This window comes from Coregonus clupeaformis, chromosome 30 (genome assembly GCF_020615455.1).
Source record: "Coregonus clupeaformis isolate EN_2021a chromosome 30, ASM2061545v1, whole genome shotgun sequence".
NCBI lineage: Eukaryota > Metazoa > Chordata > Actinopteri > Salmoniformes > Salmonidae > Coregonus > Coregonus clupeaformis.
Genome location: NC_059221.1, coordinates 47,790,095 through 47,815,044, shown reverse-complemented (window position 1 = coordinate 47,815,044; position 24,950 = coordinate 47,790,095). Strand labels below are relative to the sequence as shown.

Below are 24,950 nucleotides of genomic sequence, written 5' to 3'. Positions count from 1 at the left end.
CCTTTAAGAGTGTGCTCCTAATCTCAGCTCGTTACCTGTATAAAAGACACCTGGGAGCCAGAAATCTTTCTGATTGAGAGGGGGTCAAATACCTATTTCCCTCATTAAAATGCAAATCAATTTATAACATTTTTGACATGCGTTTTTCTGGATTTTTTTGTTGTTATTCTGTCTCTCACTGTTCAAATAAACCTAACATTAAAATTATAGACTGATCATTTCTTTGTCAGTGGGTAAAGGTACAAAATCAGCAGGGGATCAAATACTTTTTTTCCTCACTGTATGTGTGTGTGGAGAGAGGATACTAGGCCAGGTATTGTATAACCCAATCAATGTTGCCTAATTCTTCCTAACCCTCTTTACATTGTAACAGGGATCAACTTAGTCAATGGTGCTCAATGCCCAAACACAGATTTCCCAGTCACTGCTGAACAATGTGTATGTGTGTGTGTGTGTGTGTGTGTGTGTGTGTGTGTGCGCGTTTGCATAAGTGTGTTTTCTTTTCTTGTTGTCAGGAGATCATTGCCTTCTAGTATTTTTTATTTATTTTATTTTTATTTCACCTTTATTTAACCAGGTAAGCCAGTTGAGAACAAGTTCTCATTTACAACTGCGACCTGGCCAAGATAAAGCAAAGCAGTGCGATAAAAACAACAACACAGAGTTACATATGGGATAAACAAAACATAAAGTCAAAAATACAACAGAAAATGTATATACAGTGTGTGCGAATGTAGTAAATTATGGAGGTAAGGCAATAAATAGGCCATAGTGCAAAATAGTTACCATTTCGTATTAACACTGGAATGATAGATGTGCAAAATATTATGTGCAAATAGAGACACTGGGGTGCAAATTAGCAAAATAAATAACAATATGGGGATGAGGTAGTTGGATGGGCTAATTACAGATGGGCTGTGTACAGGTGCAGTGATCGGTAAGCTGCTTTGACAACTGACGCCTAAAGTTAGTGAGGGAGATAAGAGTCTCCAGCTTCAGAGATTTTTGCAGTTCGTTCCAGTCATTGGCAGCAGAGAACTGGAAGGAATGACAGCCAAAGGAGGTGTTGGCTTTGGGGATGACCAGTGAGATATACCTGCTGGAGCGCAGACTACGGGTGGGTGTTGCTATGGTGACCAGTGAGCTAAGATAAGACGGGGATTTGCCTAGCAGTGATTTATAGATGACCTGGAGCCAGTGGGTTTGGCGACGAATATGTAGGGCCAGCCAACAAGAGCGTACAGGTCACAATGGTGGGTAGTATATGGGGATTTGGTGACAAAACGGATGGCACTGTGATAGACTACATCCAATTTGCTGAGTAGAGTGTTGGAGGCTATTTTGTAAATGACATTGTCGAAGTCAAGGATCGGTAGGATAGTCAGTTTTACGAGGGCATGTTTGGCAGCATGAGTGAAGGAGGCTTTGTTGCGAAATAGGAAGCCGATTCTAGATCTAACTTTTGATTGGAGATGCTTAATGTGAGTCTGGAAGGAGAGTTTACAGTCTAACCAGACACCTAGATATTTGTAGTTGTCCACATACTCTAGGTCAGACCCGTCGAGAGTAGTGATTCTAGTCGGGTGGGCGGGTGCAAGCAGCGTTCGGTTGAAGAGCATGCATTTAGTTTTACTAGTGTTTAAGAGCAGTTGGAGGCTACGGAAGGAGTGTTGTATGGCGTTGAAGCTCGTTTGGAGGTTTGTTAACACAGTGTCCAATGAAGGGCCAGATGTATACAAAATGGTGTCGTCCGCATAGAGGTGAATCCGAGCGTCACCAGCAGCAAGAGCAACATCATTGATATACACAGAGAATAGAGTCAGCCCGAGATTTGAACCCTGTGGCACCCCCATAGAGACTGCCAGAGGTCCAGACAACAGGCCCTCCGATTTGACACATTGAACTCTATCTGAGAAGTAGTTGGTGAACCAGGTGAGGCAGTCATTTGAGAAACCAAGGTTATTTAGTCTGCCAATAAGAATGCGGTGGTTGACAGAGTCGAAAGCCTTGGCCAGGTCGATGAAGACGGCTGCGCAGTACTGTCTTTTATCGATCGCGGTTATAATATCGGGGGGGGGGGATGGGCAAGTTGCAGCGGAGGGTGCAGAGCTGGTGGCCGGGGTAGTGGTAGCCAGGTGGAAAGCATGGCCAGCCGTAGCAAAATGCTTGTTGAAATTCTCGATTATTGTAGATTTATCGGTGGTGACAGTGTTTCCTAGCCTCAGTGCAGTTTGAAAAAGCTAGCCTTTGCTTTCCTAACTGCTTGTGTATATTGGTTCCTGACTTCCCTGAAAAGTTGCATATCGCGGGGGCTGTTCGATGCTAATGCAGTACACCACAGGATGTTTTTGTGCTGGTCAAGGGCAGTCAAGTCTGAGGAGAACCAGGGGCTATATCTGTTCTTAGTTCTGAATTTTTTGAATGGGGCATGCTTATTTAAGATTGAGAGGAAAGCACTTTTAAAGAACAACCAGGCATCCTCTACTGACGGAATGAGGTCAATATCCATTCAGGATACCCGGGCCAGGTCAATTAGAAAGGCCTGCTCACTAAAGTGTTTTAGGGAGCGTTTGACAGTGATGAGGGGTGGTCGTTTGACTGCGGACCCATTACGGACGCAGGCAATAAGGCAGTGATCGCTGAGATCCTGGTTGAAGACAGCGGAGGTGTATTTAGAGGGTAAATTTGTCAGGATGATATCTATGAGGGTGCCCATGTTTACAGATTTTGGGTTGTACCTGGTAGGTTCGTTGATAATTTGTGTGAGATTGAGGGCATCTAGTTTAGATTGTAGGTTGGCCGGGGTGTTAAGCAAATCCCAGTTTAGGTCACCAAGCAGTACGTACTCTGAGGATAGATGGGGGGCAATCAGTTCACATATGGTGTCCAGGGCACAGCTCGGGGCTGAGGGGGGGCTGTAGCAAGCGGCAACAGTGAGAGACTTATTTCTGGAAAGGTGGATTTTTTGAAGTAGAAGCTCAAACTGTTTGGGCACAGACCTGGATAGTATGATAGAGCTCTGCAGGCTATCTCTACAGTAGATTGCAACCCCACCCCCTTTGGCAGTTCTATCGAGACGGAAAATATTTTAGTTGGGGATGGAAATTTCTGAATTTTTGGTGGCCTTCCTAAGCCAGGATTCAGACACTGCTAGAACATCAGGGTTGGCGGAGTGTGCTAACGCAGTGAATAACTCAAACTTAGGGAGGAAGCTTCGGATGTTAACGTGCAAGAAACCAAGGCTTTTACGGTTACAGAAGTCAACAAATGATAATGCCTGGGGAGTAGGAGTGATACTGGGGGCTACAGGGCCTGGGTTAACCTCTACATCACCAGAGGAACAGAGGAGGAGTAGAATAAGGATACGGCTAAAGGCTTTAAGAACTGGTCTTCTAGTGCGTTGGGTACAGAGAAAAAAAGGTGCCGATTTCCGGGTGTTGTAGAATAGATTCAGGGCATTATGTACAGACAAGGATATGGAAGGATATGAGTACAGTGGAGGTAAACCTAAGCGTTGGGTAACGATGAAAGAGATAGCATCACTGGAGGCACCGATTGAGTCGTCTCCACGTGTATGGGGGGTGGGACAAAGGAGCTGTCTAAGGCAGGTTGAGCTGGGCTGGGAGCTCTACAGTGAAATAGTACAATAAGAAATAACCGAAACAGCAATAAGCAAGGCATATTGACATGGGAGAGAGGCATAAAGCAATCACAGGTGTTATTCGAGAGAGCTAAGACAACAGCTGGTAATGGCGACAAAGTTTGGGTTGAGGCTAAACATAAACAGGATGCGGTACCGTATAAAGGAACAGTCCAGCAGGCATCAGCTGTATAGCTGAGTTATCATAAGGTCCGGTGAACAGCAATAGGAGTGTTCGGAGGTAGTTCGGGGGCTGCTACACCACTGGCAAGCAAGAGGCCCGGCTTGCGTGTGCTAGCGGGCCGGGGCTAGCAGATGGATCTTCGTGGTCGACGTCGTAATGGGAAGCCTGTTGAAACCACATCAGATGATTTTGTCGGCAAATTAGTCGTGTTGGCTAATAGCAAGTAGCCATTCGGTTGCAGCTAGACTATTTTCAGCTTAAGGTTCTTGATAAAAGTCTAAAAGAAATAATAGAATCCTTTCCACGTTGGGTGAGGCGGGTTGCAGGAAAGTATATTTAGTTAAAGAATTAAAAGTAAAATTGAGAAATATATACAAAATAGAAAACAAAACAAAAAAAGCAGGCTATTTATACAAGGACACAGAAAAAAACACGACCACACTGCTACGCCATCTTGGTATGGACAAGTAACACTAGAAAAAGGTGGGTTGGATTGACTGGCATGGGGCCGATCATCAGATTAGGTTCTGTGTCAGGGTAAAAACCCAGGGGTAAGAGTCAGGTTAAAAGACTCAATAGTACAATGGAGCTCCCAGCTCACTGAAACTGTGTCAAAGGTGGGTTTGTGGTTAGTCTGGTACAGAGCCATACATATGGTCCGGTAGTGAGGTACAGATGTAGGATCTTAATTTGACCTGTATTGTCTCCTCGAAATAATCCTGCAGCAACAGGATTTGAACGTTTAGCCCACATTGATGCTTGATCGGTGGTTAGACTATTAGCTGGCCAAAAGTAGGCTACATGAAAAGTGCAATACTGTTAAAATAACTGTGTGTTAGTTTTGGTTTTCAGCGGATTTACGTAAAACACGAAGCTCATCTGCAAATTATCATCAACGAAAGAGTGATCCATTTAAGATCCTACATCTGTAGATTGTGCTGTGTCAGGTATGCTGGTTCATCAGCTATGTGCTTGAGAGGCTATAGATGCCTAGCACGCTTGGAGACTCAGTGACTGAAGATGGACTGGACTGTCTGAGCCAACTATACAATTAGTAACCAGATATAATTTGAACTTGAATTAATTCTAATTCTATAGCTGGCTCATCCAATTCATCAAAATACTCTCTAGTCTAGGCCTACAGTACATTTGGAAAGTATGGTCCCACAGTTGGCAGCGCATGTCAGAGAAAAAGCAAGCCATGAGGTCGAAGGAATTGTCTGTAGAGCTCCGAGACAGGATTGTGTCGAGGCACAGATCTGGGGAAGGGTACCAAAACATTTCTGCAGCATTGAAGATCCACAAGAACACAGTGGCCTCCATCATTCTTAAATGGAAGAAGTTTGGAACCACCAAGACTCTTCCTAGAGCTGGCCACCTGGCCAAACTGAACAATCGGGGGAGAAGGGCCTTGGTAAGGGAGGTGACCAAGAACCTGATGGTCACTCTGACAGAGCTCCAGTTCCTCTGTGGAGATGGGAGAACCTTCCAGAAGGACAACCATCTCTGCAGCACTACACCAATCAGGCCTTTACGGTAGAGTCGCCAGACGGAAGACACTCCTCAGTAAAAGGCACATGACAGCCCGCTTGGAGTTTGCCAAAAGGCACCTAAAGGACTCTCTGACCATGAGAAACAAGATTCTCTGGTCTGATGAAAACCAAATTGAACTCTTTGGCCTGAATGCCAAGCGTCACGTCTGGAGGAAACCTGGCACCATCCCTACAGTGAAGCATGGTGGTGGCAGTATCATGCTGTGGGGATGTTGTTCAGCGGCAGGGACTGGGAGACTAGTCAGGATCGAGGGAAAGATGAATAGAGCAAAGTACAGAGAGATCCTTGATGAAAACTTGCTCCAGAGCGCTCAGGGCCTCAGACTGGGGCGAAGGTTCACCTTCCAACAGGACAACGACCCTAAGCACACAGCCAAGACAATGCAGGAGTGAATTCGGGACAAGTCTCTGAATGTCCTTGAGTGGCCCAGCCAGAGCCCAGACTTGAACCCGATCCAACATCTCTGGAGAGACCTGAAGATAGCTGTGCAGCAATATTCCCCATCCAACCTGACAGAGCTTGAGAGGATCTGCAGAGAAGAATGGGAGAAACTCCCCAAATACAGCTGTGCCAAGCTTGTAGCTTCATACTCAAGAAGACTTGAGGCTGTAATCGCTGCCAAAGGTGCTTCAACAAAATACTGAGTAAAGGGTCTGAATACTGTAAATGTTATATTTCAATTTTTCTTATTTTTAATACATTTGCAAAAAATTCTAAACACCTGTTTTTGCTTTTTCATTATGAGGTATTGTGTGTAGATTGATGAGAAAAACAACAACAATTTAATCCATTTTAGAATAAGGCTGTAACGCAACAAAATGTGGAAAAAGTCAAAGGGTCTGAATACTTTCCGAATGCACTGTATATCACAGTATTCTCCAGTCAGGCAGAGTACTCTGTAGTACATTGCTCCATATAGCCAGCAAGCTTCTCGGTGCAAAGACACCATAAGCCAGTACTATAGGGGGAGTATCCCACCATGGTAAAACATAAAACTAGCATTTGTGTTAGTGGGCCATTGGGGGTCACTCTTCCATTCAAATCAGGTCCTAACGCTCCACTACAGTGCTCTAGAAATACTGTAGGTGTTATGGTCCAATCTGTATGTATACTGTTATGTGAAAGTAACGTGTTTGTGTGTGTGTGTGTGTGCGTGTCTGTCTGTGTGTGTGTGTGGGTGGGTGGGTGGGTGTGTGTGTGTGTGTGTGCATGCATGAGAGAGAGAAAACAGAGACAGAATGAGAGAAAGAAGGAACGACAAAATGAAAGAGAGCAAAAGAGAAAGGAGAGGGATGCAGAGAAGTGCAGAGAGGGAACAGCAGTACAGCGATGGTCTGATCAGGACAGCTCCCCTCCAGAGAGACACACAGACCCTGACAGAACCTGCTCTTCATCAGCCAAGCTCCATCTCTGATCTATGCCCTGGGTGCTAGAGATTACTGCTGCCTGCCTGCTGGATACACTCACGTGTACACACATGCACACACACACCATATGTTTTAGTATCCTTGTGGGGACCTAAAATGTATTTCCATTCAAAGTCCTACTTTCCTTAAACTTTTGCCCTAACCCTAACCCTAAGCCTAACCTTAACCCCTAACCCTTAATCCTAACCCTAAACCTCTAACCCTAACCCTAATTGTAACAACCGTAAACCCAACCCCTAATCTTAAAATAGCCTTTTCCTCGTTTTACTATCCTTGCGGGGACTTTTGGGGGATTTCCACACACACACACACACACACACACACACACACACACACACACACACACACACACACACACACACACACACACACACACACACACACACACACACACACACACACACAGACACAGACACAGACACAGACAGACAGACAGACAGACAGACACACACACACACACACAGAGACACACAGAGACACACAGAGACACACACAGAGACACACGTTTGTTTTACTATCCTTGTGGGGACCCCAAAAATGTTTCCCATTCTAGATCCTATTTTCCCTAACCTCAACCCAAAACCCCTAACTTAAATCCTAAAACTAAACCTAACCCCTAAAATATCCTTTCTTCTTGTGGGGACCGGCACATTGTCCTTGTTTTAGTATGCTTGTGAGGACTTCTGGTCCCCACAAGGATAGTTAAACCAAACCACACACACACACACACACACGCACACACTCACACACACGCAACCACACACACACACATACACACACAAACAAGTTCACATGAGGGGATGGGACAGGGCCAAGGGGGGCAGAACCACAACACGCCATGCATGAGCCTGAGAATCAGATCCACTACTATATCTACTGTAGCCCTTCAGCCCCAGGAGGCCTTAAATCTCCTCTCCCTAAAGCTGCTGCCTGCTGCCTCCCTGTCACAGCCGCTTACAGCATTTCACATGGTCCTGCTAGCTTAGTTAGGCTACTCTAACTGTGGTTATGTGCAGTAGTAAAACATCTCTATGGTTATTATCGCTCTCAAAGAAACGAATGTAACAGCCGCCATGTTGATAAGATCTGGTAAAATGTGATGTTGTGGTAGTCTATGAACGGTCTGTGTGCATCTCTCTCTCTCTCCCTCTCTCTCTCTCTGTTCACAATGCATTTACGGTGTGCCAGTGATTGCCCTTGACCTGTAGGTGCAAAGCCCATCTGCCCTGAGTGACCTGCTCTTTAGTTAGCCCCTGCGGAGCACATCCTGTTAGTGGCATTAGCTGCGTGCTGCTGTGCTCTTCTGTTCTGTACTCATCTGTGCTCTTATGTACTCTGTACCATTGCACTGAAGTGCGATTCATATTCACTAGAGACACAGAGGGCTGTGAAGAGCGATGCGTTGCCTCTGTGTTGTTGTGTTGCTATGGTTACGTAACCTTGTATCTTATCCTCTTCTCCTCTCTGTCTCCATCACAATGTTTCATCTGGGGGTTATGACGAAGACACTGCTTCGTGTTTGTTGTTGTTGCTTTTGTTGTTGTATTATGTGTAGTGTTATGTTTCCAACTTTATTTTAATCCAACGTGAAGCAGAACATTATGGTTTGAGCTAGGAGTTTGTTGGCCGTTTCAGATGGCTTCGGTATTTGTTTATCGTTTCAGTGACCCCAACAAGACCACTGCACCTTTATTTAAAGTCATGATCAGTGACTCCAACAAGACCACTGCACCTTTATTTAAAGTCATGATCAGTGACCCCAACAAGACCACTGCACCTTTATTTAAAGTCATGATCAGTGACCCCAACAAGACCACTGCACTTTTATTTAAAGTCATGATCAGTGACCCCAACAAGACCACTGCACCTTTATTTAAAGTCATGAACAGCGACCCCAACAAGACCACTGCACCTTTATTTAAAGTCATGATCAGTGACCCCAATAAGACCACTGCACCTTTATTTAAAGTCATGATCAGTGACCCCAACAAGACCACTGCACCTTTATTTAAAGTCATGATCAGTGACCCCAATAAGACCACTGCACCTTTATTTAAAGTCATGATCAGTGACCCCAATAAGACCACTGCACGTTTATCTAAAGACATGATAGTTTCAGTGACCCCAACAAGACCATTGAATGTTTTTCACCTTGGTTGTTCCAGTGCCAGGTGAATCAGGTCAGAGATTGCAGCCTGGACAAGACAGGAAGCCATGCTGATGACTGTTGAATAATAGATGCTGTGATCTAAAATAGAGCAAGTTTTCGTGCCAGTCCAGCACCGTTAGAGATCAAAGAGTACTGTAGGAGAGACAAGCCACTCACAGCTTTTAGTTTCCTCCATCCTAACCCATCTCCCTAGGATTTGTTATAGATGGGAATTGTGTTCATGATATGGCTTTGCATCTTTACATTGTGATCTTACTTGAAACAGTACAGTATCACTTTTATATCATAATCGATGTATTGAGCATACTGCAGTGCTCAGTGTCCTGTTCTATGCTTTGTCCCAGAGGTGATGCTGGCCGATGCTGTTGGCTGCTCATACAGTTTTCTACTGCAAACTGTTCTTTTTTTTCGCTTGGATCCACTTTCCTATGAAACATGATCTCTCTCTCTCTCTCTCTCTCTCTCTCTCTCTCTCTCTCTCTCTCTCTCTCTCTCTCTCTCTCTCTCTCTCTTTCTCTCTGTCTACCTCAGTGGCACTAACACACTCTCACTGACTGGAACACATGTGCTAACATGCACCTGCTCCCTCTCTCTCTCTCTCTCTCTCTCTCTCTCTCTCTCTCTCTCTCTCTCTCTCTCTCTCTCTCTCTCTCTCTCTCTCTCTCTCTCTCTCTTTCTCTCTCTCCCTCACTCAGCCCTGGGATGAAGAGAGCGAGGGTGGGAGGAAAGGGGGGAAGAGAGAGAGGGAGAGCGAGAGCAGTGACCAGGAATATCAGGATTTAAGAGTGCATGAATTACAGCTCTACAGCGGGTTACGTTACGCAAGAGCTGTCGTCAGAACAGGGGATCACAGGGAGCCGAGAGAGAAGGAAAGCAGAGAGGAAGGCAGAGAGAGAGAAGGGACAGAGGCAGAGAGTAAAGAGAGAGAGAGTAGAGGGAGAAAGAGAGAGAGAGAAAGGCAGGAAACATAGAGCAAAGCAGGGAGCAGAGATTGCAGGGACAGGCAGATTACAGAGGGGCTACGATCCACAGCGCACCAGCGACATGGACAACACACAGACCTCTTTGTCTCCACTGAGGGAGTGAAGAGACGAGACGAGGACTGGGAAGAGGACCGGACACTGCGAGAGTAAGTGATTTGAAGAACACTGTGTTTCTGCAGCTTTTGCTGGGACACCTAGAGTGGCGGGACGGTAGAGTGTCATCTGGCCATGAGAGAGTGAGGGAGAAAGGACATCTACTGCTACTGAGGACATCTTGGTATCTTCCTCTCCAGCCTGTCCCCATGTCTAGAGGAGGGAGGCCCCTGGGTGGGTGGGCCCTGCTGTGGCCCCTGGCATGTGCACTGGCCCTTGCTGCATGCTCGTCGGTCAGCCCCCTCCTTGCTACAGAGACACAGACTGAGGTACGGACACAGCCAGAGCTTCAGACAGAGGCACAGACACTTGCAGAGTTTCAGACCCAGCCAGAGCTACGGACAGAGGCACAGACTGTGGCACAGACACAAACAGAACTACAGACACAGCCTGAGCTACAGACTGAGGCACCAACAGAGTTAGAGTCACAGGCAGCTACCAGCAACTATAAAGGTGAGTCCGAGTTCTCCTGGACTGATGTACAGTGGGGGAAAAAAGTATTTAGTCAGCCACCAATTGTGCAAGTTCTCCCACTTAAAAAGATGAGAGAGGCCTGTAATTTTCATCATAGGTACACGTCAACTATGAGAAAAAAAAATCCAGGAAATCACATTGTAGGATTTTTTATGAATTTATTTGCAAATTATGGTGGAAAATAAGTATTTGGTCAATAACAAAAGTTTCTCAATACTTTGTTATATACCCTTTGTTGGCAATGACACAGGTCAAACGTTTTCTGTAAGTCTTCACAAGGTTTTCACACACTGTTGCTGGTATTTTGGCCCATTCCTCCATGCAGATCTCCTCTAGAGCAGTGATGTTTTGGGGCTGTCGCTGGGCAACACGGACTTTCAACTCCCTCCAAAGATGTTCTATGGGGTTGAGATCTGGAGACTGGCTAGGCCACTCCAGGACCTTGAAATGCTTCTTACGAAGCCACTCCTTCCGTTGCCCGGGTGGTGTGTTTGGGATCATTGTCATGCTGAAAGACCCAGCCACGTTTCATCTTCAATGCCCTTGCTGATGGAAGGAGGTTTTCACTCAAAATCTCACGATACATGGCCCCATTCATTCTTTCCCTTTACACGGATCGGTCGTCCTGGTCCCTTTGCAGAAAACAGCCCCAAAGCATGATGTTTCCACCCCATGCTTCACAGTAGGTATGGTGTTCTTTGGATGCAACTCAGCATTCTTTGTCCTCCAAACACGACGAGTTGAGTTTTTACCAAAAAAGTTCTATTTTGGTTTCATCTGACCATATGACATTCTCCCAATCCTCTTCTGGATCATCCAAATGCACTCTATCAAACTTCAGACGGGCCTGGACATGTACTGGCTTAAGCAGGGGGACACGTCTGGCACTGCAGGATTTGAGTCCCTGGCGGCGTAGTGTGTTACTGATGGTAGGCTTTGTTACTTTGGTCCCAGCTCTCTGCAGGTCATTCACTAGGTCCCCCGTGTGGTTCTGGGATTTTTGCTCACCGTTCTTGTGATCATTTTGACCCCACGGGGTGAGATCTTGCGTGGAGCCCCCAAATCGAGGGAGATTATCAGTGGTCTTGTATGTCTTCCATTTCCTAATAATTGCTCCCACGGTTGATTTCTTCAAACCAAGCTGCTTACCTATTGCAGATTCAGTCTTCCCAGCCTGGTGCAGGTCTACAATTTTGTTTCTGGTGTCCTTTGACAGCTCTTTGGTCTTGGCCATAGTGGAGTTTGGAGTGTGACTGTTTGAGGTTGTGGACAGGTGTCTTTTATACTGATAACAAGTTCAAACAGGTGCCATTAATACAGGTAACGAGTGGAGGACAGAGGAGCCTCTTAAAGAAGAAGTTACAGGTCTGTGAGAGCCAGAAATCTTGCTTGTTTGTAGGTGACCAAATACTTATTTTCCACCATCATTTGCAAATAAATTCATTAAAAATCCTACAATGTGATTGTCTGGATTTTTTTTTTTTCAATTTGTCTGTCATAGTTGACGTGTACCTATGATGAAAATTACAGGCCTCTCTCATCTTTTTAAGTGGGAGAACTTGCACAATTGGTGGCTGACTAAATACTTTTTTTCCCCACTGTATAATAATGCTACAAACTAATACTACAGACAAACTTGTGTTATGTTTGTGGTGTATACTACAACAGTGTTTATGCTTGCAGGTGCAAGTGAAACTGTACTGTAAGTAGGCCTATGTGCCTGCTTGTTTGTCCACATGTGTATGTCTGTCAAGGTTTGCCTATCTGTACACAGAATGGCAGTATCAGCCATCATCTGAGAGCTTGAGTAGTGTGCAAGTGTTATTGACTTTATTAGAATCCAATGTGAAGCAGTTCAGACTCAGAACATCCTAAATAGAGCCTGGGGTGTTCGTGGTTTCAGATGCTGTGGTGTGATGTCTCATTATGTCCACTGTTCAGCTGCACTGCCTAAAGAGAAATCATCAAGATGCCATTATGGTGCTGCTGTGTGCATGAGTTCGCAGTTAGTGGAGCGTGCCATGCTCTCTCTCTCTCTCTCTCTCTCTCTCTCTCTCTCTCTCTCTCTCTCTCTCTCTCTCTCTCTCTCTCTCTCTCTCTCTCTCTCTCTCTCTCTCTCTCTCTCTCTCTCACACACACACACACACACACACACACACACACACACACACACACACACACACACTAGTGCTCACACCCTAATACACAGTCCCAGCACCACCCACACATGCATGGCATAAACACGTGCCTACACACAGACAGAAATGGACACACACTAACCACAACGATGCAAATCTCCTTAAAGGTTTAAAAATCACACAGTTGGTTTCATAACATCAGCTTTCTCTCTCTCTCTCTCTCTCTCTCTCTCTCTCTCTCTCTCTCTCTCTCTCTCTCTCTCTCCCCCGTGGGAATAAATATTTATACTACCAGTACACTCTGTAAATGGCATATTGATATTGCCATTAAGGGGTCAATGGTAGTGATAGATCTGTAGTTTTCTCTCCCTACTTTCTCTCCCTTTTCCATTCCATTAGTTGTTTTGCATGCAGGGGAGAGTTTGTATAGTTCAGTTAAATACAATTACGAAATACCATAAAGATCAATGTATCAAAGTAAAATACAAAAATACATTTGCAAGTAGCCAGGCCGAACAGCAAGAACATTCTCAGTAACGGTTACAGAAACGTTTTACTTGCTATTACTGTGATATGTTGTTGTTTATCTACTTTAGTTGAATTCACTGACTGTAAGTCACTCTGGATAAGAGTGTCTGCTAAATTACCAAAATGTAAATGTATATGAACATATGAACATACCAAAATGAACTGCAAAGCACACTGGGTATTAGTATTGGTCTTGTTTTGGGGCGAAGCTCTTTAGAATCATACTCAGCATGCTTTGCAATTGTTCATTTTTACATTACATTTATATTTAGTTCAATTAGCAGACACTCGTATCACACCATAGTGCCATCAGACTTCTGATACCAATGCAGGGTGCAGTGGTGTAAAGTACTTAAGTACAAATACTTTAAAGTACTACTTAAGTCGTTTTTTGGGGTATCTGTACTTTACTTTACTATTTATATTTTTGACAACTTTTACTTTTACTTCACTACATTCCTAAAGAAAATAATGTACATTTTACTCCATACATTTTCCCTGACACCCAAAAGTTCTCGTTACATTTTTAATGCTTAGCAGGACAGGAAAATGGTCCAATTCACTGTGTGCCCCTGGCTATCCATAAATAAATAAAAATACAAGAAAATGGTACCGTCTGTTTGCTTAATATAAGACATTTGCAATGATTTATACTTTTACTTTTACTTTGATACTTAAGTATATTTTAGCAATTACATTTACTCATAATACTGAAGTAAATTTAAAACCAAATACTCAAGTAGTGTTTTACTGTGTGAGTTTCACTTTTAATTGAGACATTTTCTATTAAGGTATCTTTACTTTTACTCAAGTATGACAATTGGGTACTTTTTCCACTACTGGCAGAGTGAAAAGGGGCCACAAAATTGTAAACCGCTTACCTTTTTCTTCAAGAAAAGTAGTTTTAAAATACAAATTACAGCTCTCGAAAGTATCTTGTTACAAAATACTGTACATTAGAGTGTAGTTCAGCCCAGAGGGTTAATGGACAGAGGGTTAATGGTACTGACTCTACTGATCCATGTTCCACAGCTGAAACAATGCAGACATTAACTAACTGGGGAGCTCTAGCTGCTGTCAGTCTGTCCAGCAGCCTCCGCTTGCACACAACCAGCCCTCTTATTACTGTTCACTGCATGGTCAAAAGACCTGAGCTATGTTTAACCAATACTTCCAGCCTCACAATGCCCATGTCCACCCCTTAACAGAGAGAGAGAGGGAGAGGTTGAGTGAGGAAAGTAGAGAAGACAAATATAGTTCTCGAGATAAAGTTATCGGCGGTTATTGTTAGAGGGAATATGCAGCACCCGGAACACCATCTCTCCCCTCGTCCCTCCATTCATTCTTAAAATAAACAGAGAGAGCGAGATACACACATCCAAGGTCTCTCATCTAAAACTCAGTGAAGACTCAGATAAATAGAGAGTTCTACAGTGAAGGAGGGTAGCACCTTGTTTCCACTCATCCCTGTCATTCCTCTATCCTTACCCCTCTCATGTGGTCCTCTGTAGCTCAGCTGGTAGAGCACGGCGCTTGTAACGCCAAGGTAGTGGGTTCGATCCCCGGGACCACCCATACACAAAAAAAATGTATGCACGCATGACTGTAAGTCGCTTTGGATAAAAGCGTCTGCTAAATGGCATATTATTTATTATTTATTATTCATGGTACAGGGAGTGTTAAGGGGATTAGATCATTAGTCGTGTCAGGGAGTAGCGGAGAGAGACCACAGGAATAGACCGCTGCTACCTCACGCTCTGATGGAGAGTGAGGGATGAGCGAGAGAGAGAGAGAGAGAGAGAGAGAGAGAGAGAGAGAGAGAGAGAGAGAGAGAGAGAGAGAGAGAGAGAGAGAGAGAGAGAGAGAGAGAGAGAGAGAGAGAGAGAGAGAGAGAGAGAGAGAGAGAGAGAGAGAGAGAGCACAGTCAACCTATGACGACGGTCAGTGTGGGAGTTGGAAGGTTTACTACAGAGAGATATCCCTGAGAGAGAGAGAGAGAGGGAGGGAGAGAGAGAGAGAGAGAGAGAGAGAGAGAAATAGGAGAGATAGAGGGGTGAGAAAAAGTGAGACAGGAGAGATAGAGGGGTGAGAAAAAGTGAGACAGAAATCCTGTTTGAAGGATTCCGCATTTCCTGCTTATTCCCCTCTGTTTACGGAATCTTCCAACCGGGATTTCTGGAAAACTTGGGAATTTTGGCAAAGTTACCGGAATTTTGCAACCCTAATTCAGATGGAGGGTTGATGCAATGGTAGAGAAAAATTAGGTGTGGAGGATGAAGTGATAATATCTATATAATAGAGGTTGTGGCCTCTGGAGTGTGTAATATGCCAGGTGGTCCAGCAGCCTTCTCTGCCTTGCTGCAGGGCAACTCAGGGAGTATATGGTCAGTAGTGAAGCAGCTCCGAGCGAAGAGTGTGTGTGTGTGTGTGTGTGCGTTTGCATTTGCGTGTGTGTGTGAGAGAGTGTGAGTGTGAGTGTTTTTGTGTGTGGATGAATCTTTAATGGAGGGCCTAATCTTTATTTAATCAGGCACTATTCTGAGCGCCTATCTGTCAGGACCCTGAGGGGGAGAAAGAGAGAGGGAGAGAGGGATAGAGGGAACATCAAGAAGAGAGAAGAATGAGGCAGTTGTTATGTTGTGAGAGTCAGGTTGCCAGGTTGGTTGCTGGCAGCCCACAGTATTGCCATACCAGCTAAGCCCTGTGAATGGCGGCCCACTGGAGATAAGCTGATCAGAATGAGACAGACCCAACATTGACCCAGTAGCCAAACCCAGCAGTCTAACACAACAATAGAAATACTCTAATGGCAGTCCAAAGTCCACTCCACAAGATATTAAAGTGGAAGGGGTATTTTCTGAGCTGCGCAGGGAACATCCCAATAACACATTGAGCTGTAGACATACTGATATAGACTTCAGCTCAGTTGGCTAACACAGTCTTTAGTTGTGCAGACAACCCGGGTTCAATACTGGTCTGTCACGTGTGTGTGTGTTGGATGCCTCAGGGGCTGCATTCCTGATTAAACTCCTATATGATGACTCAGGTCTAAGCTCGGCTAGTGAATATGCGTGTGCATGATTTTGTGTGTGTGTGTGTGTTTCTGTGTCTGTGTGTTTGTGTGTATCAAGGCATGAATATATGCAAGCAGATGCTGCATGATGATGCAGATTTAGTCCTATGTTGGACTCAATAGGGAAAATTAACTGCTGTGGACACTCTGTGCGCATGTCTGTCATATTGTTATTCACATGTTTTCATGTGTGCCTGTCTTGGCTTCTATGCAGTTTGTGTGTGTGTGTGTGTGTGTTTGTGTGTGTGTGTGTGTGTGTGTGTGTGTGTTTGGGAAAAGAGAGCGAGAGAGTAAAGCCCTAGTGCAGTAGTATCAACATCCTTCATCCCCTCGTGGCTAGCTAGCTCTCTCTCTCTCTCTCTCTCTCTCTCTCTCTAGTTTCCCATCTGTCTCTCTCTCTCTTCTCTCTCTCTCTCTCTCTCTCTCTCTCTTAGAGCACTAATAACATCACAACACAGAAATAACATAACATTACAACTCAACATCAGTACGGCTCTGTGCTGGATCGATTGTTTTTTGTTCATTAGGATCTCCATTAGCTTTTGCCGAAACAGCAACTTTTCTTCCTGGGGTCCACAAAAAAACATAAAACATGACAAGTTGCAAAACACTGATACACTAGCTAAGTTTTCATCTCATTGGTTACAGATTTTCTTGCAAATATTCTAAAATCCGCATAAAAACAACATGCGCATTTTCCCACAAGAGATGGGTTTCCATCAAATTGACTTGTTGCGGATAAAAGGTTGTGCGTGATGAAGTAGCGCACATAAAACTAACTTTTGCCATAAAATTCCCATGTACCGAATAAAAAATAGTATTTCAATGGGTTTCCATCGCATTTTCAAAAATGTGCGTTATACAGCGAATGTGCCGACTGTGATCTTGGCACATGCGCTTTAGTCAATAGCTCGCAGATACAGCTCGCAGATACAGCCTACTACATGATGAGATTATTATGGACAGAAGAGCGAGATTATTTGTATTTGTGAAACGGCAGCCAAGCATCGATCATCATGTCACCAGAATAAGACCCTCGATATTTATTGGAAAGGAACATCAAGCTCATCACCTTGCACTTTCACCACCCTGTGAAGTTCATCATAATTTATTTTATCTGTAGCCTAATAAACTGTATGCTTTCCCCGAGTCGTAGTGGGAAGACCACACAACATATCATGGCGTGACTCCAAATTTACTTCGATATGATGGTTATTATATCAATATTTGCGCATAAAGGCGTTTCCACCGCCATTTCTCGCATAATTAATTTTACTGACACAAAAAGATCCCTCCTTGTCTTGGGTATTGTATTTTACATATACTTAGGTTGGAGTAATTCAAACTCGTTTTTCAACCACTCTACACATTTCTTGTTAACAAACTATAGTTTTGGCAAGTCAGTTAGGACATCTACTTTGTGCATGACACAAGTAATTTTTCCAACAATTGTTTACAGACAGATTATTTCACTTGTAATTCAATGTATCACAATTCCAGTGGGTCAGAAGTTTACATACACTAAGTTGACTGTGCCTTTAAACAGCTTGGAAAATTCCAGAAAATGATGTCATGGCTTTAGAAGCTTCTGATAGGCTAATTGACATCATTTGCTGTCAATTGGAGGTGTACCTGTGGATGTATTTCAAGACCTACCTTCAAACTCAGTGCCTCTTTGCTTGACATCTTGGGAAAATCAAAAGAAATCAGCCAAGACCTCAGAAAAAAAATGGTAGACCTCCACAAGTCTGGTTCATCCTTGGGAGCAATTTCCAAATGCCTGAAGGTACCACGTTCATCTGTACAAACAATAGTACGCAAGTATAAACACCATGGGACCACGCAACTGTCATACCGCTCAGGAAGGAGATGCGTTCTGTCTCCTAGAGATGAACGTACTTTGGTGCGAAAAGTGCAAATCAATCCCAGAACAACAGCAAAGGGCCTTGTGAAGATGCTGGAGGAAACAGGTACAAAAGTATCTATATCCACAGTAAAACAAGTCCTATATCGACATAACCTGAAAGGCCGCTCAGCAAGGAAGAAGCCACTGCTCCAAAACCACCATAAAAAAGCACGACTACGGTTTGCAACTGCACATGGGGACAAAGATCGTACCTTTTGGAGAAATGTCCTCTGGTCTGATAGAACTGTTTGGCCATAATGACCATCATTATGTTTGGAGGAAAAAGGGGGACGCTTGCAAGCCGAAGAACACCATCCCAACCGTGACCATCATGTTGTGGGGGTGCTTTGCTGCAGGAGGGACTGGTGCACTTCACAAAATAGATGGCATCATGAGGAAGGAAAATTATGTGGATATATTGAAGCAACATCTCAAGACATCAGTCAGGAAGTTTAAGCTTGGTCGCAAATGGGTCTTCCAAATGGACAATGACCCCAAGCATACTTCCAAAGTTGTGGCAAAATGGCTTAAGGACAACAAAGTCAAGGTATTGGTGTGGCCATCACAAAGCCCTGACCTCAATCCTATAGAAAATGTGTGGGCAGAACTGAAAAAGCATGTGCGAGCAAGGAGGCCTACAAACCTGACTCAGTTACACCAGCTCTGTCAGGAGGAATGGGCCAAAATTCACCCAACTTATTGTGGGAAGCTTGTGGCAGGCTACCCGAAACGTTTGACCGAAGTTAAACAATTTAAAGGCAATGCTACCAAATACTAATTGAGTGTATGTAAACTTCTGACCCACTGGGAATGTGATGAAAGAAATACAAATGGAAATAAATCATTCTCTCTACTATTATTCTGACATTTCACATTCTTAAAATAAAGTGGTGATCCTAACTGACCTAAGACAGGGAATTTTTACTAGGATTAAATGTCAGGAATTGTGAAAAACTAAGTTTAAATGTATTTGGCTAAGGTGTATGTAAACTTCCGAATTCAACTGTACATATGAGATGGGTATTGCAAGATATGTAAACATTATTACGATACTTTAGAATACAGTATATACATATGAGACGAGTAATGCAAGATATGTAAGCATTATTAAAGGGGCATTATTAAAGTGACTAGTGTTCCATTTATTAAAGTGGCCAGTGATTTTCAAGTCTGCATGTAGGCAGCAGCGCCTCTGTGCTAGTGATGGCTGTTTAACAGTCTGATGGCCTTGAGATAGAAGCTGTTTTTCAGTCTCTCGGTCCCAGCTTTGATGCACCTGTACTGACCTCGCCTTCTGGATGATAGCGGGGTGAACAGGCAGTGGCTCGGGTGGTAGTTGTCCTTGATTATTTTTTGGGCCTTCCTGTGACATCGGATGCTGTAGGTGTCCTGGAGGGCAGTTAGTTTGCCCCCTGTGATGCGTTGTGCAGACCGCACCACCCTCTGGAGAGCCCTGCGGTTGTGGGGAGTGCAGTTGCCGTACTAGGCGGTGATACAGCCCGACAGGATGCTCTCAATTGTGCATCTGTAAAAGTTTGTGAGGGTTTTAGGTGACAGGCCACATTTCTTCAGCCTCCTGAGGTTGAAGAGACGCTGTTGCGCTTTCTTCACCACACTGTCTGTGTGGGTGGACCATTTCAGTTTGTCAGTGATATGTATGCAGAGGAACTTAAAACTTTCCACCTTCTCTACTGCTGTCCCGTCGATGTGGATAGGGGGGTACTCCCTCTGCTGTTTCCTGAAGTCCACGATCATCTCCTTTGTTTTGTTTACGTTGAGTGAGAGGTTATTTTCCTGACAACACACTCCGAGAGCCCTCACCTCCTCCCTGTAGGCTGTCTCATCGTTGTTGGTAATCAAGCCTACTACTGTTGTGTCGTCTGCATACTTGATGCTTGAGTTGAAGGCATGCATGGCTACGCAGTCATGGGTGAACAGGGAGTACAGGAGGGGGCTGAGCACACACCATTGTGGGGCCCCAGTGTTGAGGATCAGTGAAGTGGAGATGTTGTTTCCTACCTACACCACCTGGGGGCGGCCCGTCAGGAAGTCCAGGACCCAATTACACTGGGCGGGGTTGAGACCCAGGTCCTCAAGCTTAATGATGAGCTTGGAGGGTACAATGGAGAGAAGGAGAGCCCACTGTTCTTGGTAGCTGGCCACGTCGGTGGCACTGTGTTATCCTCAAAGTGGGAAAATAACTTGTTTAGCTTATCTGGCAGCAAGCCGTCGGTGTCCGCGACGTGGCTGGTTTTCCTGTTGTAGTCCGTGATTGTCTGTAAACCCTGCCACATACGTCTCGTGTCTGAGCCGTTGAATTGTGACTCTACTTTGTCTCGATATTGACGTTTTGCCTGTTTGATTGCCTTGCGGAGGGAACGACCACTCTGTTTGTATTCTGCCATATTCCCCGTCACCTTGCCATGGTTAAATGCGGTGGTTCGTGCTTTTAGTTTTTCGCGAACGCTGCCATCTATCCACGGTTTCTGGTTAGGGTAGGTTTTAATAGTCACAGTGAGTACAACATCTCCTATACACTTCCTTATAAACCCATTCACTGAATCAGCGTATATACGTCTATGTTATTCTCAGAGGCTACCTGGAACATATCCCAGTCCGCGTGATCAAAACAATTTTGAAGCGTGGATTCCGATGGGTCAGACCAGCGTTCACCCATTCTGATACTGACTGTAACTCCTTATTTCGAATTCCAGTGAGATCACTGGCTTTGGGTGCTGACATGAAGAGTGTGGAATCATCCGCATGTATAGTCATTCTAGCTTCATGTAAGACCAGTGGCAAATCTTTTGTAAAAATAGAGAAGAGTATTGGCCCAAGGCAACTGCCCTGAGGGACACCGCACTATACATATATGATGTTAGAGGAGCTTCCATTGAAGAACACTCTGTGGGTTCTATTGTGCATTTACAGAGAATTACCTCCTTTAAACATCTATTTTCCTCAATCTCTTCCCCTCTCTGCCCTCTTTCTATGAACAGCAAATTAAAATTAGTTAAATTTACTCTGAGAGCATTAGATTTAACACCTCTTGAGAGTTTACACCTTATGCTAGATATGAATATCAGTAATAATTTAGAATCCAAATATTCTAAACCCTTCCTCTTGTTCTGCTGTTGTAATTATCATATTCACTCTCTATCTCCCCCTCTCCCCAGGTCTGGTGTGTGTGTCCGTGCTGCCCCCGAGGCGCGGGTCCTTCTATGTGGAGCATGGGACTGGGGTGTCGGTGGGTACAGTGCTGGCCTTCTGGTGCAAGGAGGGCTACCAGCTGGTGGGCAGTGATAAGATCTCCTGCAGAGTCCGGGCAGGCAAACCCCAGTGGAGCAACTTCCTGCCAGTCTGTGAGGGTGAGACAACACAGATGGTCCAATCCCTAGCTAGCCCTTTAGCTCCCAGCCTCTTCTCCTATTTTGTGCCCATTTCTGCTAGCTCCTACCCTCCTTTCCTAGCTCCCTACTCCTAGCTTCCACCCCTGCAGTGATCACAGATCTTTAAAAATATATCTGAAGTGGCATGATAGGTGAAAGTAATTTGGCACAGACTCAGTACTGAACTGAATTGACTTGCCCTTGATCTGCCCTCCCCTCAGCCATCCCGAGGCCAGAGGACCGGGGTCTTCGTGTGGCCGTGTTGGCCTCTGTGGTCAGTGGCATCGTCATCCTGGCCATGTCTCTCTCCTTCATCATCTGCTGCCTGCAGGAACGCACTGGGAAGGACAGGGGCACCAGGAGGGACGTCAGGAGCAGGTACACACAAACACACACCCACACGCATTCACAGACGCAAGCAAGCACACACACACACACACACACATTTTAAATACTTCATTTTAATCCACATATCACATTACATTTGAGAAGGATTCAAACACTTCATTGGTCATGGATATAATTAATGGACACTTATGGGTACAGAAAGCACCTTCTTATCCATACAGCAAGGCTGCCCATGACCGCTGACACAGAGCAGTACCTCGCTAGATGCTTTGCCTTTATGCGATGCAGGCCTGCAATCTCAAGTCACGTACTGTCAGCCTGGCCGAGACTCTCAAATATCAGCACTACAAGTTTGCACTGATAACCAAGGCTGTTCAGGGATGACATGAAGGGCTGGTATTCCAGCAACTTGTCAACCAAGGCCTGCTCCATGTAGGAGTCAAAAGAGCAACCCACTTTCAAAATGAGCACCTCCCTCTGGCCTCCCCCCACAACAACAATATCTGGCATATTTGGTATCTAAGAAAATACACACACACACACACACACACACACACACATTTCGAAACTATTCCGGAAAGAGGAGACAGAGGTGATATTGATGGAGATGATAATAACCACCTCTCTCCAGGCGTAGAGACACGCGGCCTTCTCGGCGTAGTGAGTGCTGGCTGGAGAGAGAGGAGGGGGACTGTGACACCTTCCCCCCTCCTAAGATCTTCCACCTGTCCCAGCAGCCGGACCTCCGGCTGGCTGCAGAGAGCCCTGTTTACCTGGGGGGCATGGCTGGCTTCGACAACCGCGGATACCAGAGGTGAGAACCTGAGATCTACTGTATGAACCTAAATGGGCTGTAAATATCAATAGAACCCTGCTACTGTATGTACCTTTTATATACATCTAATATATTGGTTTGTAGAGAAATGTTGTTTCCACTGATTCTAAGGTCTCTCTCTCTATCTCGCTCTAGGAGTCAGGAGAGCCTACTGAAGGCCCCTCTACCTGGTCTGTTCCGGGCGGAGAGTCAGATGATCTACCCCCACGTGGTGCTCCAGAGAGTCCCCACCCCAACCGCCCCTACGGCCCCTACGGCCCCTGTCTACCTCCACAACATGCCCTCCAACTCTACCTGCAGCCCTGGAGGTGCTCCCTCCCAGCCACACCATATGCCCCCATACCCTACCCCGCAGTATCCTATCCACAACTCCACCCCCCAGCGAGTTCCATGGCAAATGCACTCCCATTGAACTGTTACTGTCCCCTCTCTCTCTCCCTCTCTGGAGGTCAAGGGTCAAGGAGGAAAGATCAAATAACACACTCTTCCCTAATAAGTGCACTACTTTTGAGCAGAGCCCTATGCAGCTAACCTTATACAAGCTTTGGTCAAAAGTAGTGCACTACATAGGGAATAAGGTGTGATTTGTGATTTGAGATCAGCCCTCAGACCCCTGTGAGCGAGATGCTTCTACTACTGCAAGGATGGATAGATGGGACACGTGTTACTGTACATACTGTATTATACGGACAGACAGACAGACCAGAGGGTCTTTTCCTGCACTTTCTGACTCCTCACCTTTCTACTGTTTCTAGTGTATCTCTACACTCCAGAGGAGGTTTTTGTATCTCTACCATTCTCTCTGTGTCTCCTGTCAAGACTTTTGGTCATTTTGTGGTGTCCTACATTTTCACAAGAGCTTACTTCCTATTAGTCAAAGCCACCCTCAGACCGGGCCTATCAGGACACATTTAGCTGAAGTCTACTTGTTGATGTCACTGACTGAAGACTTTGAGATGTTGTTTGGTGGTGGTCGCCAAAGTCGCAAACCGACCAAAGAAGAGAATGGACTTAGCTAAGGAAAGTGGATACAGAAATCGTCCCCAAAACCATGTATGGGTGTATAATATATTATTCTTAAAGGTCATGAACAGTCAAAATCATGTTTTTCATGAAATTGGATGATATTTGGATGAAACCAGATCAAAGAATGATGACCAAATTATGAAAAATTACTGTTTCTTCTACACTGATTAAGTTTGATCATAAAGTTACTGGTCCCCTCCCCCGTATCAAACAATTGGATTCGGGAGGCAGGATTATGAAGGGGATAGGGTGACATCACCCTAACACTCTCATTTTAATACACCAATGGTAACATAATACTCTTTTACCTAATTTAAATAAGTACCGCCTTGTAACCAACATTGGAGAAGGCGTGTTTGCAGACGGGTGTGGTTTATATAGCTAGATAGCTACTCTACTGGTGTTAGCAAGTCACTGGCCAGCTAGGTCTTCAGCCAGCGTAGAACTAAAGTGGAGGAACAGTCGTTCAAAACTTTGACGTCAACACATCAGTCAGTGCTGCTGTGAACCGCAGCACCAGAGACATTCCAAACAGGAGATGTATATATATATATATATATATATATATATATATATCAAAAATATATATATAATTGATGCAATTTCAATGTTGGTTGAGTTGCTTTGTGTATCACCAAATTTGCTTGAGATGATTTTACTGCAATACTGCTCATTGCATCCAAGTTTCTTGACATAGGCATTTCAAAGAGCTCTCAGTCAAGGCGAGCTCATGAATATAAGCTCCCCGCCCACTCAGTCTGTCTTTTCAAACTTCCTGGTAGTTAGCCGTGAGAGAAATTATATAATTTTCCAAAAATGTTAGCATTTCTATCCCAAAATAATATAATGGGTGATATTTTTGTCACTCCAAAGGCTATTTTACATGGGAATCAGAACGACTGTTCAAGACCTTTAATGATATCAGAAGGCATTTCAGCAAAGTTCATCCATTATTTTCCCTCATTTGTTCTAAGGCTTTGGACTAAAACTTTGGAGAGCTCCTTTCCTGTTGTTGAAGTCTTTGTCGTGGGTTTTTCTACAGTGGTAGGAGACTTGGAACAGTCACACCAACTAACCTCACTTTATGGATTTTACTGACAGGCTGGCAATAGCAATTGTAAG

General features: G+C 44.7%; 2 protein-coding genes across 2 annotated transcripts in view; one reads left to right on the top strand and one right to left on the bottom strand.

Annotated features, from left to right (window-relative positions):
• LOC121546229 (solute carrier family 13 member 4) overlaps positions 1–14,365 on the bottom strand; it is a 45,283-nt gene extending 30,918 nt beyond the window's left edge. The window contains exon 1 of the mRNA XM_041857326.2: positions 14,133–14,365. The gene's annotated coding sequence lies outside the window, so the exon portion shown is untranslated. The remainder of the gene's footprint in view (positions 1–14,132) is intronic.
• Positions 9,680–24,169, top strand: LOC121546230. Its single transcript, XM_041857327.2, has 5 exons — positions 9,680–10,564; positions 21,407–21,598; positions 21,841–21,997; positions 22,599–22,781; positions 22,938–24,169. The coding sequence occupies exons 1-5, from the start codon at positions 10,261–10,263 to the stop codon at positions 23,212–23,214; spliced, it is 1,113 nt and encodes a 370-aa protein (XP_041713261.1). The 5' UTR covers positions 9,680–10,260; the 3' UTR covers positions 23,215–24,169.
• The last annotated feature ends 781 nt before the right edge of the window (positions 24,170–24,950 follow it).

Bases quoted from the DNA above. Each gene is read 5' to 3' on its own strand.
- LOC121546230 (XM_041857327.2), top strand. From the start codon at position 10,261: ATGTCTAGAGGAGGGAGGCCCCTGGGTGGGTGGGCCCTGCTGTGGCCC. The intron at 10,565-21,406 runs GTGAGTCCGAGT...CCCTCTCCCCAG, and splicing joins AGCTACCAGCAACTATAAAG to GTCTGGTGTGTGTGTCCGTG. The intron at 21,599-21,840 runs GTGAGACAACAC...CCCTCCCCTCAG, and splicing joins CTTCCTGCCAGTCTGTGAGG to CCATCCCGAGGCCAGAGGAC.